Source organism: Parus major, chromosome 7, assembly GCF_001522545.3.
Source record: "Parus major isolate Abel chromosome 7, Parus_major1.1, whole genome shotgun sequence".
NCBI lineage: Eukaryota > Metazoa > Chordata > Aves > Passeriformes > Paridae > Parus > Parus major.
Window position 1 is genome coordinate 20,708,356 of NC_031776.1, and position 13,501 is coordinate 20,721,856.

The 13,501-nt window shown below is 36.9% G+C and overlaps 1 protein-coding gene across 2 annotated transcripts in view; it reads left to right on the forward strand.

The window, feature by feature from the left end:
* Window positions 1–10,422, forward strand: part of KCNH7 (potassium voltage-gated channel subfamily H member 7) — a 205,137-nt gene extending 194,715 nt beyond the window's left edge. For both annotated transcript variants that reach the window (XM_033516131.1, XM_033516132.1), the window contains 3 exons: window positions 4,517–4,682; window positions 7,914–8,106; window positions 8,756–10,422. In XM_033516131.1, coding sequence (XP_033372022.1) covers window positions 4,517–4,682; window positions 7,914–8,106; window positions 8,756–9,022 — 626 coding nt within the window. In that variant the 3' untranslated portion in view covers window positions 9,023–10,422. The remainder of the gene's footprint in view (window positions 1–4,516; window positions 4,683–7,913; window positions 8,107–8,755) is intronic.
* The last annotated feature ends 3,079 nt before the right edge of the window (window positions 10,423–13,501 follow it).

Below are 13,501 nucleotides of genomic sequence, written 5' to 3' on the forward strand. Positions count from 1 at the left end.
TAATAATTTAAACAAACTCTTCCAAATTGTCTACTGGTATTTGTCTTCGCTGAGTGCTCATTGACGTTATCTCCATTTAGGAGATACCGCGCTCAAAGCAGTACAGTATTTCCCAAAGGGTATTTGATGTGCCAGAGTTGGATGACAGTAAAAAATTATAGATAATGAGAGCCAGAGTAGCTAAAATTAGTGAAAGTTGCACATGAACCAATAATATGTTTTCAGACATTTAATTTTATCCACTGCATTGACAAGGCACAACAAAAATTAAGTAAAAAAAAAATCCTAATAGCTTGAAAGAATGCTTTCCTGTCTTGCTGCACCTGTTGGTTAAAGGAGTGTCATTACATCACACAGGAAAAAAATCATGACTTCCATAAGTAACACACAAGAATAAAGATTTGAGCTTTTGTATATGATAAATGATCAGGAACTATTAAGTAATCTTAGATACTTTTACATAGAGTTAAATCACATAATTAAAATTACATCTAGTATACTTAAATATTAATTTTCTTGGTGATGTGAAAGGAAATTAATGAAAAACCCTGTATTAATATACAATTTAAATATCACTGCAAGTTCATTTGTAATTCTTTCAGTCTGAAGGGAAGAATTACATGTTTATTGTTTAATGCTGTTTTCCTCAGCAGTTTCCATTGAGACAATTTAACCATTTAACCATCATTCAATAAACTTTAGGCTTTTAGGCTATCATTTTAAATAAACTTAATGATTAATCAGACCAAACAATGATTTTAACATCTCAGAGTTATTAATATGTGAAGTCTGGTCTCTTCAAGGTAAGGCCCTGTAAATCCAAACCACATAAACTTGTTGCTCACATACTGCAGTTGGAAAAGTTTCCTTTCCTCTACCAATAGCCAGAAATGTGTCCTTGCAGCTATAGCAACATTTTCCAAGGCAACCTATTGCAGATTTTATTTGAGCTAAATTTAGCATATCTAAAGGTTGTATATTTGATTAAGACCACACTCTTTTCCCCACTTTGTAATTTATCATTTCTAGCAATGTTAGGCAAGATAATGAGCTTTCTTGCAATATTTATAAACATTTATAAAACCTTCAAGGTCAATAAGGTTAGCTTTTCCTGATACATGTTTTAAACTAAATTCTTACTTCTGGTATTAGAGGTCGAATATAACTTACCATAAGAGTAGTTACAAACATAATGAACTTGGGAAAAACCTCTTTTTTTATGTATCCTCATATATTATGGTACCTTATAAATTTTGGATAAAGTGCACTTGTATAAAGCTACTCCAATTCATTACCGCTGTGACTGATACATATTTAATTATATTTTGTTTTAAGTTTTGGTCATTACTTCAATGAATTGAAGACTATTAATAATGCACTGTATAATTTGACAGAAACACTATGAACATCTCTCATAATTCTAGAATGCAGCTTTTAACTTTTAAACATATGGCTCTTTTGTGAAGATCTGAGAAATTTTCTGTAGCTGTTAACTATATATAAAGAAAAAATGTTATTTTCAATTGTTCATTATTTGGCCTAAAAGACTGAATCTTCACTTGTTCTGGTGAAACTAGTTATACATTCATTGACTTAGTATTCAGTCTAAGATTCTTCAAGCCCTGGAAGACCAGAGCTGGTTATAAAGCTGTAGCTGCTGATGGGCTTTTCTGGGCTTACTAAGGAATACGGAATACCTGAAAAGACACTTAGATGAGTAAAACACCATATTTTATAGAGTATTGACTTATTTATGGTGTGTGTGAACTTACTTTCTCTTTTCAATGCCAAATCATTTGCTCTGTCACAAATTAAGCATCTATTACAATAGTCTCCAAATATGTATTCTGGGACAAAACCAGCAGTAATTTCCCTGGGACAATCCAGGGCATTGAAGATCTGTGATTTTAATGAATGACTTATTGTGAAAAATAACCAGCTTTTTTTTTTTTTTTTTACAACATCCATGTTTTTACAAGACATTAAAAAACAGTAAAATGCTCCTGAAACTCACAGATTATAAGTCTATTGGATTTATAAAATCCATTACACTTAAACTTTTTAAATTTTCATAGCTTGAAACTTTACCCCTCAATTTTTTATAGTACTCTCCATTCAGTTTGCTGAGAGCTTTCCAGCTTTTCCTTGGACACTGCAAATTGTGCCATGTGTGCTTCCTAAAACCAAATTACATGCTTCTGACACCCTTTATCTCTTCCTTTCTGTTGGCTTCAGTTCCTGAGAAGCAAAACAGGTTTCTGTGTAGCCAAGATGAAATCTCCTTCCTCTTTCTTCTGCCCACTGAATATAATCAGTTATAGGTCATCACATGAAATTCAAACCCTCTCTACAGCTCCAGGAAACCTTCTACCACCTGCTAACCAAAGATCAGATAATGCAATAACGACCTTTGTCTGACAAAAACAAAACAAAACAAACAAAAAACCACAAACAAACCAAAGCAAAACAAAACAAAAGAGAGCGAGAGAAAAGGAAGTCTCCCCTTACACTTGAATCATGTAGTGAGAGCTCCCCTTCCTGGCTAAATCTACTTGAAACACTAAATCTGAGTGGGAACTTCTTGCTTTTTTTCTTCTTTTTTTTTTTTTTCTTTACTTAGAGAAACACTGCTCAAAGACATGTTTGAAAAGGATTAGCTATTAGCATTTGGACAAAGCTCTTACATGTCACCCACACTGTGGGGTTTTTTTCTCTTCTCTTTGTAATATGGCTCTAGCTGCTATGGTTGCTTAGAAAAATTTCACAAGTGTGAAATGAATGTAACCTATGCTGAGTTAACAGCGTGTGGTGCCAAGAGAAGTGTTAGGAGAAGCTCTGAGCAAATCATTCAGGGACTGATGTGTGATTCAAATCCAATTGCAGATGCCTTACAAGCAGTCAAGGATTTTGCCCAGCTGTATGATGAAGCAGCAGCCTGGATGCAATAAGAACTTTAATATGTTCTATAACTTCATGTAGTTAAATAATTACAAAAAAAAAACCCTAATGGGAATAGTATTGAGCAGATGTTGAAATTTAAACAGCCTTTTTTATCACATCAAAGAAGAATGAGTGATTCTGACCAATTTTGACTTTTTGTATAACAGATTAACTCAGAGTAAACACAGGCTATGGGGGGAAAGGTGAGCTGTAGTAAAAGCACTGTTCAACCTAAGTATGTCACCTGTAAGTTCTGCAAAGGTCACAGCAAGATCTTCATTCTATACTTAATAAGTGTAACAAGTATATACCCATGATATTGGATGTGTAATGTTTCAACAGCTTGGTGAACAGGAGAAATAGATAGAGCCAAGAGTGTAAACTAATAAATCCACAGAGAGGTAAATCAAGTAAACTAAGAGAGGAAAGAGAAATAGCCCCAACCAGAAGTCAAAGCAAAAGGAAGGAGTGTCCCTGAGCTCTGTTGGGTAATCATGTGCAGTGTTGGGTCACAGAGATCCAAGAACTGGGAGGGTCAAGAGAAATAAAATTTGGGTGCAGCAGGTATAGGGTGAGGACTAGACTAACCATCATCAATTTTTTTACAAAGTGATGGAGGTAAAGAAATAAATATAAATTACTCATATAATGAGTGTTTTTATAAACTTCATGTTTACCATGAATCTGCATTTAATAGAAGTGATCTCTGGCTGACCCAGCAATGCTGAATATTTCATTCTTTTAGGAGTCCCAAATCATTAAACAAAATGAACTGGCACCTTTCACCCCACAGTACTGTAAGAGTTTCAGAGATGTGGTTTACACAGTGGTGAATGGACTGGGTGGGAAAATAGCGATGCAAAAAGCTACATCAATGAAAATCAATTTCCTTTATAAGAATAATAAGCACTATCCTTTTGCAAGCAGCATGAGCTGCATCGAATGGCCCCTGTCTCAGAGAAAACATATTCCACTTCACCAGGCTAAGACAAGTAGTGTTAGAGTTATGGGTAAGAAAGGCAGCTCCCTGAGGCCTGGCACCTTTCTCCAGAGGGGACATTCCAGTGTGCCGTACCACATGCCCAGTGCTGCAAATGCAATGCAGCAAATCCTTCTTTTACACCAAAGAGCTAAGCTATGAATACACTTCAAGAGCTCATTCAAGGGCAAGAAAAAGCCTCTGAAGTGCAGTATCAAAAGACATTCAAGTACATCATTTAATGCCTTTAGGTTAGAAAAAAAATCTATTTTCAATGAATAAAAATTTGCTGAAAAGAACACTTTGAGAAAATTTGGGATGCATTTGTAAAATAATAGCAATAAAACTAGAGAAGACATTCAGTGGCAGAACTCCGATGATGCTGACTAGAAACAGCTTCAAAATGTAGGCCTGTATGTCGCTAACCACTCTTACCTTTCCTTAAGGGGTAGTGTACCAAAAGAGATGTTGTGTGCCAATGTACCAATTTGACTTTCAAGGTTTTGAGAAACTAAGTGGGATGCTTGAGAGGTGTCAATCCCTCTCTAACTATATGTATATAAATCTATACTTTTATATGGTTGTTTTTTTCATCAGACATCAACAAAAGAAACTGGGAACAGGAGAACATCCAGGAGTACCAGGACTCCCCAGTTCAACCAGCATTATCCCATGTGACGTGGGGAATCTGTGAAACTGAAAGTGACTTTATATACGGAGAAGTGGAGAATCGATTAGATTTACTTCAAGAACAACTCAACAGGTAAAAATAAAGACCAAAAACCTGTGTGTGAAAGAGTAAAAAATACAGCTGATACTGATGATGTTACAGGAGGAATAAGTTTGTGCAGGAAGTTTCCAAAAGCATTCAGATGTTCAGAAGCTCAAAAGTACAAAAATATACCTGATGGAAATATCACTTTTTCATCTGTATGTATTCTGAGGAGCCGATATATCACTTAAGTTAGGCTTTCCAGATTATTGGAAAAAACAGTTTTGGGAAATCTGAGTGGACAATTTTTAATGTGTTGCCAGAATATTCATATCTTTTACCTCTAGGTATGCATATTAGCTACTCTGAATGGCTTTTCAGTAGAGCCTTTTTCCTCAGCTGTTTTAGACCATCTTTTTAACCAAGAAGTTGTACTGAGGCACCTAAAATTGTTAAATTTAAATCTCACCTCATCAAAACTGTTGTTCCTAGATCATAGAACAACACACAGTTTGTGATGGAAGGGACATTAAAGATCATCTAGTTCCAACCCCCTGTCTTGGGCAGGGACACAAAATGGCAATTTTCAGTATCTTCAAGATCTGAAGTACTTTTTTTTTTCTGGAGACTCAAAGTACACCAGCTGCCTGCTTTTTTAAAATGTATTGCAGATAAATTCCCTTTCTGATGCATTAACGTTTTTTGCAACTCTATAATAAGGAAGACATGGGAGTAGGCAAAGGCACAATATTTATACCTATTACAGCAGAAAAATGATGTTTTCTTTATCAGAGTCCAATATCACCTTCGCTTAATACTGATACATTACTCTTTGCTGGCAGCTAAGCAGCATAGCTTAGAGCATCTTAAAAATACAGTTACACAATTTTGATCCATCCTGAATGTAATTTACCATGTAACTTCACTTAATTTTAAATTGCCCTGTGCTCAGGACCATGGCTTTTTTAGTTTTACTCTGTAATTCCATAACTTTCAATATTTTTCCATGACAAATACTATGACATGTACTCAGTCCTAATTATACTTTAGTAGCTATTCACTGTCATTCTGTGCTATATATTTTAGCAATCCGTTTAAAGCCAGGTTAACTGCATATTGATTCCTTCATCCACCACAAGCCAATCAAACAAGAGTATTTTTCATTTCTGAATATGACATAATGCATTAAAAGACATTTTTAACACTTAACCCTAAACTGCTGTAATTCTAATTACAGTAAAGTCAAGTAATCTAAGTAACTGTAAATGTCACATAACTAAATGTCTGCAGGATCCCCATCAACAGTATATAGTCTTTTGGTAACATTTCATTTATTGAAACCTTAAGCTCTCAAAACTGAAGTTATACCTCAAAGTTACTCATAGTTTTATCATGCAAGTTCTCAGTATTTTCTTCTGTGAGACAATAAAATTGTGGGTGATAAGCTAATTAAATTGTTATGTATTTTATTAAATCACCTTATTCTTTAACTACTCTCATGTTTTTAAAGCTTTTCATGTTTTTGGGATTTGGGGCCTTTCTGGGTTTTCTATGAATATAGCGGAAAATATCCTTTCCTGCCTTTTTCAGATCTGACCTGCCAGCTTAAAAAGCATGGTCACTTCTCCCCAACTTCTTCCATAAGAAATTAGAGGCTTGGCATAACACTCAATTGTTAAATAGACATAGAGGACTGGAGAGCCACTGTACAAGTAGTATGTCCCTAGAGTTATCTCTGTTTCTCTTCTTTAAGCAATTGGAACTTCATGGAGACTCGTTCAAGCATTTAAGGTTCCCCTGTTTGTTTGAGTAACATGGATATGTTTTTAATTCTGGAGAATGGAAAATGAACCTTTCTATACAATGATGATGAATAAACACTACCAGAGACACTCTTTTATTTGAAGTACAAGGAAACTTTCAAGTACAAGCAAAGTAAGAGGGGAGCAATTTAAGAGTTAATTAAAAGTCAAAAACACATGTGAGTGCACATCCTCCAAAGCTATCCTTTATTCACTGAGGTGTTAAGGCCCAGGTTTAGCTGATGGAAGCTCTCTGGATGGTGGCATGCTGCTGTTCCTGCAGCATCTTCCCCTGTGGCATCAGCACCATGCTTGTGTGAGAACAGCATATTTGCAAGTAGCAAAGAACCCAAGGGAGCTGCCCAAGAGGGAAAGTAGGGAACGTCTGACTCTAACAGAAGTCTTGGTTTTGGCCTTTTATTCTGAGAGCTGATGCCACAAAACCAGCTTCTCCTGATAAAGGAAGAAACAACATCCCAAACAGGGATGGAATGAATAACTCCAACAGGATAAAAAATAACATCAGTGCAGCATGTGGTAAAAGCAAAAAAATTTGACAGCACAGGATCAATTCTGCTACTGTAGGGAGCCCAAGTAGTAACATTCACAACATTAAAGGCTGCTGACAAAGATTTGTTTACTCTGACAGAAGCTCAGTTGCTGTACAGAAGTCTGTATTATCTGCATTACCATCTGTCAACATGTGCTGTAGCCTTCCAGCAGCTGGAAAGTACAATAGGCATTACCTTTTCCTGAGTTTGTCACAGATTTTGGCAAGACCATGTAAAAATCACATCAGTGATATGCAATTGTAAGTATGAGCAACATAATCAGCTCAAGTGTTTTAGAAGTCATATACAAATTTATGAAAAGGCAAAAAAAATTTAAAGGTACAAAATTTGAATGTCAGAAATGCTGACATTAATTCTGAGGCCTGCATAAGTTTGAATAAATTTTCACAGTAATGAGAATTGGGCAGTTGGATTTTTAATGGTTTTGGAAGCATCTTTCTTTTTATAACTGTGGAAAAACACAAATGTAGTTTTTGCTTAGTTCAGTGCATTGTATCAGCATGTCAGAATTTATTGTCAGATGCATCAAAATAATGTCCCATGCCCAGCCAGCACAAATCAATTTAGTTACAACGAAGAGAATACATTTATTCCAGTTATTTTCAACCAGATACCAAGTCCCCCGCATTGCTTCTTGTTGCAAACCTGAAGCACAGTGATGAACTCATTCTCACTGTAGCAAAAAACAGGGAAAAGCTCACAGATATGTTCCACAAAGGGAGAGCCAGAAGCTTTGGAAGGGCTCCGTACTCCCTCTACTGTTCTACCCTATTTAAGACATGGTCATGCCACAATAAGCAATGGTTTTACTGGTAAACTGCAGGCCCCACTTGAATGCCTCCGTAATCAGTGTGTAAAATACACTTGTTCCTGGCCATGAGCTAACTGATTTCCTGTTCTTTCTCCAGGCTTGAATCCCAAATGACTGCTGATATCCAAACCATCCTGCAGCTTCTGCAAAGGCAGTCAGCACTCATTCCACCGGCCTATAGCATGGTGACAGCAAGTGCAGAATATCAAGAGCCAGCAGTCCGGGTCATACAAAAGCTTCAGCCTGCAGCATCAATTAAAACAGACAGAAGTTTCAGTCCTTCATCTCAGGTAAGTACATTTCCAATAAGATCAAAAGAGGTTTCCTAGTCTTTTTATCTTATGAAGAAGAAATGCATACCAATCTAGGTGCTGGTCCACTAGTTTAAGGAATTTGAAATTATTCTTTTGACCCAGCATCTCCACAGTGGGCTTAGACACCACAGTTTCAGAGGCCACATTTTCTATGAGGGTTGTAAAGATTCATACAATGATCTTATAATCAGACAGGTTACTTTATTGTCATTTTCACAAAAGTTTTCAGAAAAGGAATCCAAGTGGTTAGAATTTTCAGAATCATGCAATTCTGGAGTTATGCTCCAAAACAGAACTTCATATTCAAGAATGTTGAGATGCATACTCTTAGACTGGGTTTCAAGAGTAATCAGGTCTTTTGAAAGGGCTGCTTATACCTGCATCTTGATGTCATATTAACAAGTCTGAGGTGAGGAAAAGATATCCAGACTTTTATAATTAATCGGCAGAATTGCATTTAATTACATTAAATCAAATGCAGTACCATGTAAAAAATATTTCAGTATACTGTTTAATTTTCAAAAATGGTTTCACATCAACCATGTGAATGTGCTAATTTTGAACAGAACAAGGGCCTGAAAGGGATGGTAATTATTACCATCTTGTTTCTTCTCTTCCCTTACAGTGTCCTGAAATTTCAGATGTTGAAAAATCTAAACTTAAATCCAAAGAATCCTTCTCAAGTGGAGTGCATCTGAACACAGCCTCAGAAGACAACCTGGCTTCTTTTTTAGACCAAGAACATGACCAGTCTGTAGAGCGTCCCACACAGCCTTGTAAAACTTGTCTCCCGCCAGTTAGGCACCCTTCCTTGCCAGAATCTTCACTAAGCACTGTAGGAATCTTGAGTCTTCATAGGCATGTTTCTGATCCTGGTCTTCCTGGGAAATAGTACTTTTATACTATTACTTCACACAAAAATGTAAGTGCTTTTAATGGCTGTTTCTCCTTCTTTTTTTCTTTTTTTTTTTTTTTGTATTTAAATCCTCTATACTTGACTCAGGGGCTACAAGGAATATACCATTATATGCAAAAGTACTGTATATTTTCCTAAATCCGAAGCTTGTAAGGTAAAGTTGAGCAGTTCTGATGTAAATATATATATATATATATATATATATACACACACTAACTGTATGTTCCAAATGTAAAACTGCCAGCATTCTCAAGGCACCTTATATTTATATTTTTTTTAAAATAACATGCATGTTCTGAAATTACAGTTTACGTTGCATGGAGATTACGATTTACTGCTGTCATGGAAATACTATTTTATTGTGGATATGTCTTCAGAGCAAATAGGAGACCAATAACAGTAATTCACATAGAAAAACTTCTACTTGACCAAGCTAAAATTCAAGAAAAATGCTCTTCTAGCTCACTCTTGAAAATTTATTTACCGTTCTTGTAGTGAGCTTTTTCTAATAAATCACAATGAGTATGAATCTAAAGAAAGAATAAGGTAACCAAGTCTTCTGGGCTTGAAACAATTAGGACAGAGTAAACAGCCTCCTTCCAAACTAGTCAAAGTAGGGCAGTATTTTAACAGAGAGGAAAACTGCCATATGGTGGAAAGTACCACCATAGGTCACGTCCACAAAACTGCATTAAATTGAATCATTTGTTTCCACCACATATTGGTTTTTGGTCTTTGTATTGTTATTTTTTTAATTGCATCATAGAATTCAGCTGTGATGAGCAGACAGGTACTCTTCATCTGTCACACAAACATAATCAAATGCAATAAACCTAATTTCTATGTAATGCAGAAGACTGTGTTCCTTTTGTTCAACAGAAATTATTAACAACCTGTTTTAATTTTAAAATATTTTACACTTTTTTTTTTTTATATAATTATTAGGGTGGCTGATTGCAGTTACCTCTTTTTACTGACCGGCCCCTCTACAAGGCTCACATACACACACCTCACACACACTCCTGGACGTGTGCGTGTGTGTATTTTATAGATGTACATAGATGTGTATGTATGTGTATGTGTATATATATTTATATACACACATACACACAAGTGTGTGTATATACCTACACTTACATGTAGGGGTATAGATATAGAGCTATATATATATATATGTATATATGTAAAATCACTTTCAGGAACAATTGTAAACTTTCTTATTACAAAATGAGTAAGCTTAGCTTGTGTCCAAAGCTGACTACATTAGAATAAAATGATCTAAGGTCTGTAGGCTTTAAATACAGTATGTACTGTATGTGCATAATGCTTTGTGAATACTTAGATTTAATTTTATTAAAATATTATTCTGCTTCAAATGTTGTGTTTATTTTAGAAGGAAATGACCTATTTAAACTGCTTTCAAATACTTTTAAATGTTCATATTATTTTCTAATCTTATAGCTTTAATGTGAAATTCCCCTAGTATGGGAACTGGTTATAGAAAAGCATGTAATCCAGTTAGAGGGGGAGCACTTAAATTTTACCTAAAACCAAGCTAAACCCTCTGTCCTAAATCAGTGCTACAGAGACATGCTGAGTGGCTGCCCCTCACATAGATGCATTTCTTGTATGTTGGGGTCAGAATGAAACACAACACTTCAGGCATACACAGCCTGAAGTGTTGTGTTTCATAAACAGGAAGTGGGTGAATCTTTCCTCATTTAAAATTAGTGTGAATGTTGAGTTACTGAGCATGGCTCTACTTTATCTTTGCGTTTAAGGATACCAAAATTAATTAAGTCAATACCTTTGTCGTTGAAAAGATAAACCAACCTTTCCCATGCAAGATCAAATTTTCTCCTGCCTCCTGGTTCATCTGATGATGGAAAGGTCCAAGAGCTACAACAGACTGGCTGCTCTTCTACCACAATGACAGGAGGGCTGCACTGCTCAGTGCTTTGCAGGATCAGATTCTAGTGTCAGGAAAATTAATCCACAAACCTCAGAGGTTTATGCTCAAAAAGGAGACAGAGGAGTCTTGCAACTTTATTTGAATAAAGAGAGGGAGACCGTCCACTGGGGCACACGCCTATGAATTTCTCTCTTGAGATTTCAGAGGGCACAGCCTCCTTTTATCTGAACTCCCGGCCACATGTTGCTCTCTTCCCGATGGCTGAGGTACTAGGCAGGTACAATCTTCCCAAACAACCTACCACATATCCCGCCTTGAACCTGTAATTTTACCCCAAAGTTCAGGCTTGTGCAGACCCTTGCCTGTTTCAGGAGCCAAGCTGTCTGGGCCTGGTAACAAACCTGCTGCTTGAGGTCGGTAGAGACATTAAGACCCATTTCAAATACGTTACTGCTCATGCCTTCGCCCATCAAATTGTAAAGACATTAGCACACATCTTTCCTCTCTCTAGGGTCCAGTCAGAATCTCTGCCTGCATATACTCCATTGAAACAGGAGTGCTGAATAACAAATACCTTCTGGAGGGTTTTGTTGTTTGGGTTCATTTAATAGCAAGTGTTAAAGACTTCTGCTCTATCTCAGCCTGGTAACTAACACTCATGTCTGTTACAAGAAACAAGTTAGCACATTTTCTAAAAAGGTATTTGTGGTTATGCTACATTCTAAAAAGTCTGGTATAAATTAAAAATAAAATTAATGAAAAAAGTATAATGCATGAGCATTGCTTTACAAAAGGCCTTTTGTCCAATATTATCATTCGATACTTCTCATTACTGCAAAGAGACAGAGTAGAACAGGTGGCCTGGGGAAGAAGCATTGGGGAAGAGGAAGAGTGACAACTACTGCAGCCAGTCTAAATGAAGGAAAAGCTCCACTTGTTACTCCATTTTTTGGCCCAGAGAGTCTTTGTTCCTTCCTTTCTCCCTGTACCAAGCAAAAAAATCTCATATGGGTGCAAATAAGGGAGACTTTACAAAGTTATGGAGAATCTAAGCTCCCTGCCAAGGAATGCAGAAACAAAAGATGAAAGATTAGCTGCAGCATTCCAGATACCCCTTCCCTGCCACAGAAAGATCTGCCTTCTCAGGTAACTTCTTTTCTTGATGAGGTTCAATGAAGTACATGAAGACCCACTGCTTCAACCTTTTTTCTTCCAGAAACAGGTAAAACCATCGGGTTTGCAAATGTGTTAATTTTTTTAAACATCAACATTTTCCCCTTTTATTTGCAGGTGATTTTGTTGGGGAGTTTTGTGGGGTTTTTTGATGGGGCAAACCTCCCTTTAAGTCCAGTCTGGTTTATGTTATCCAAACATAAATCATCCAGTCCAGTCTGTTCTGTGTTATCCAAATCAAACTGGGAATAATGTTAAGACTTGTATACCCACACAGTTGTAACACATCCAAAGAAGCTTTCAGAACTTTAGGAGGCATGTTTTGGGTTTATTTGAACTTAGGAACACTTGTGGAAATTGTACATTAAAAACCTGTGTTTAAAAATACATATTAATTTTAAGCTGTAGATACAGAAAGTCTCCTGGAAATTCAGGAAGAGCTAAAGTAGCTGAAGTGCAAAAGCAATGTGGACAATCACTTCAAGTATGAGAGGTGAGACTATGAGATGAGACATATGACAAATATGAGACTGAGATCAGAATAGCTCTTAATGAAGTTCATTGGCCCTTACCAGATACGGGTGTAGTTCAACATTTAAAGCAAAGGAGAGGCTGTGATGCTTTTCTATAGTTAAGGTGTGCAGCAGCCTGAACTATTTGGATGTACACATTCATCTACAGGCACAGATTTACAGTAATACACAGTAGTCATGTTTCTTGACTGGCCCAACTCTGCTGTTTCCTGGGACCATACACCCAAACTGCTCGTCTCTTTCTTTCCATGTTCCCATGCAAACACATTTTCTGGTCTCCCACCTCACTTCTGGCTGGCTGCATATGAACCTCTCTTCCCTTTTCCTGCTGCAGATTGTATCCTAGCAATTTTGTCTCTCTGGTGGGCACTCATCAAAACTCCTGTCTCATTCACCAGCATCATAAGTAACATACAAAAAGCTGAAAAGCACCGCTTGGCATGGCCTCTGGCTGCCTGCTGAGGTGGAGCAACTGGAGTCTTGCCCCCTGATAAATTTTATGTCCTCTCATTGGAGCTGCTGAGCTCTAAAATGCTAGACACAAATAGAATTGCAGGAGACTGCAATACCAGCATAGCAGAAGGCATGATTCCTCCTGTGACAGGTGTACTTAATACCACACTTAGAGATCAGCACCCCTGATCTTTCTATCCTCTCTCTTAAATATTCTTACACTGTGAACACTGGGTAAGAGTGTACACTGCACAGTGCTGTGCTGCTCAGTGTGATGGTGGGCAGTGCAGTGCAGTGATGTGTAATGGTGTGCACAGTGCTGTGCTGTGCTGTGCTGTGTGGTGTGCTGAGGTGCTGTGCTGTGCTGTGCTGTGCTGTGCTGTG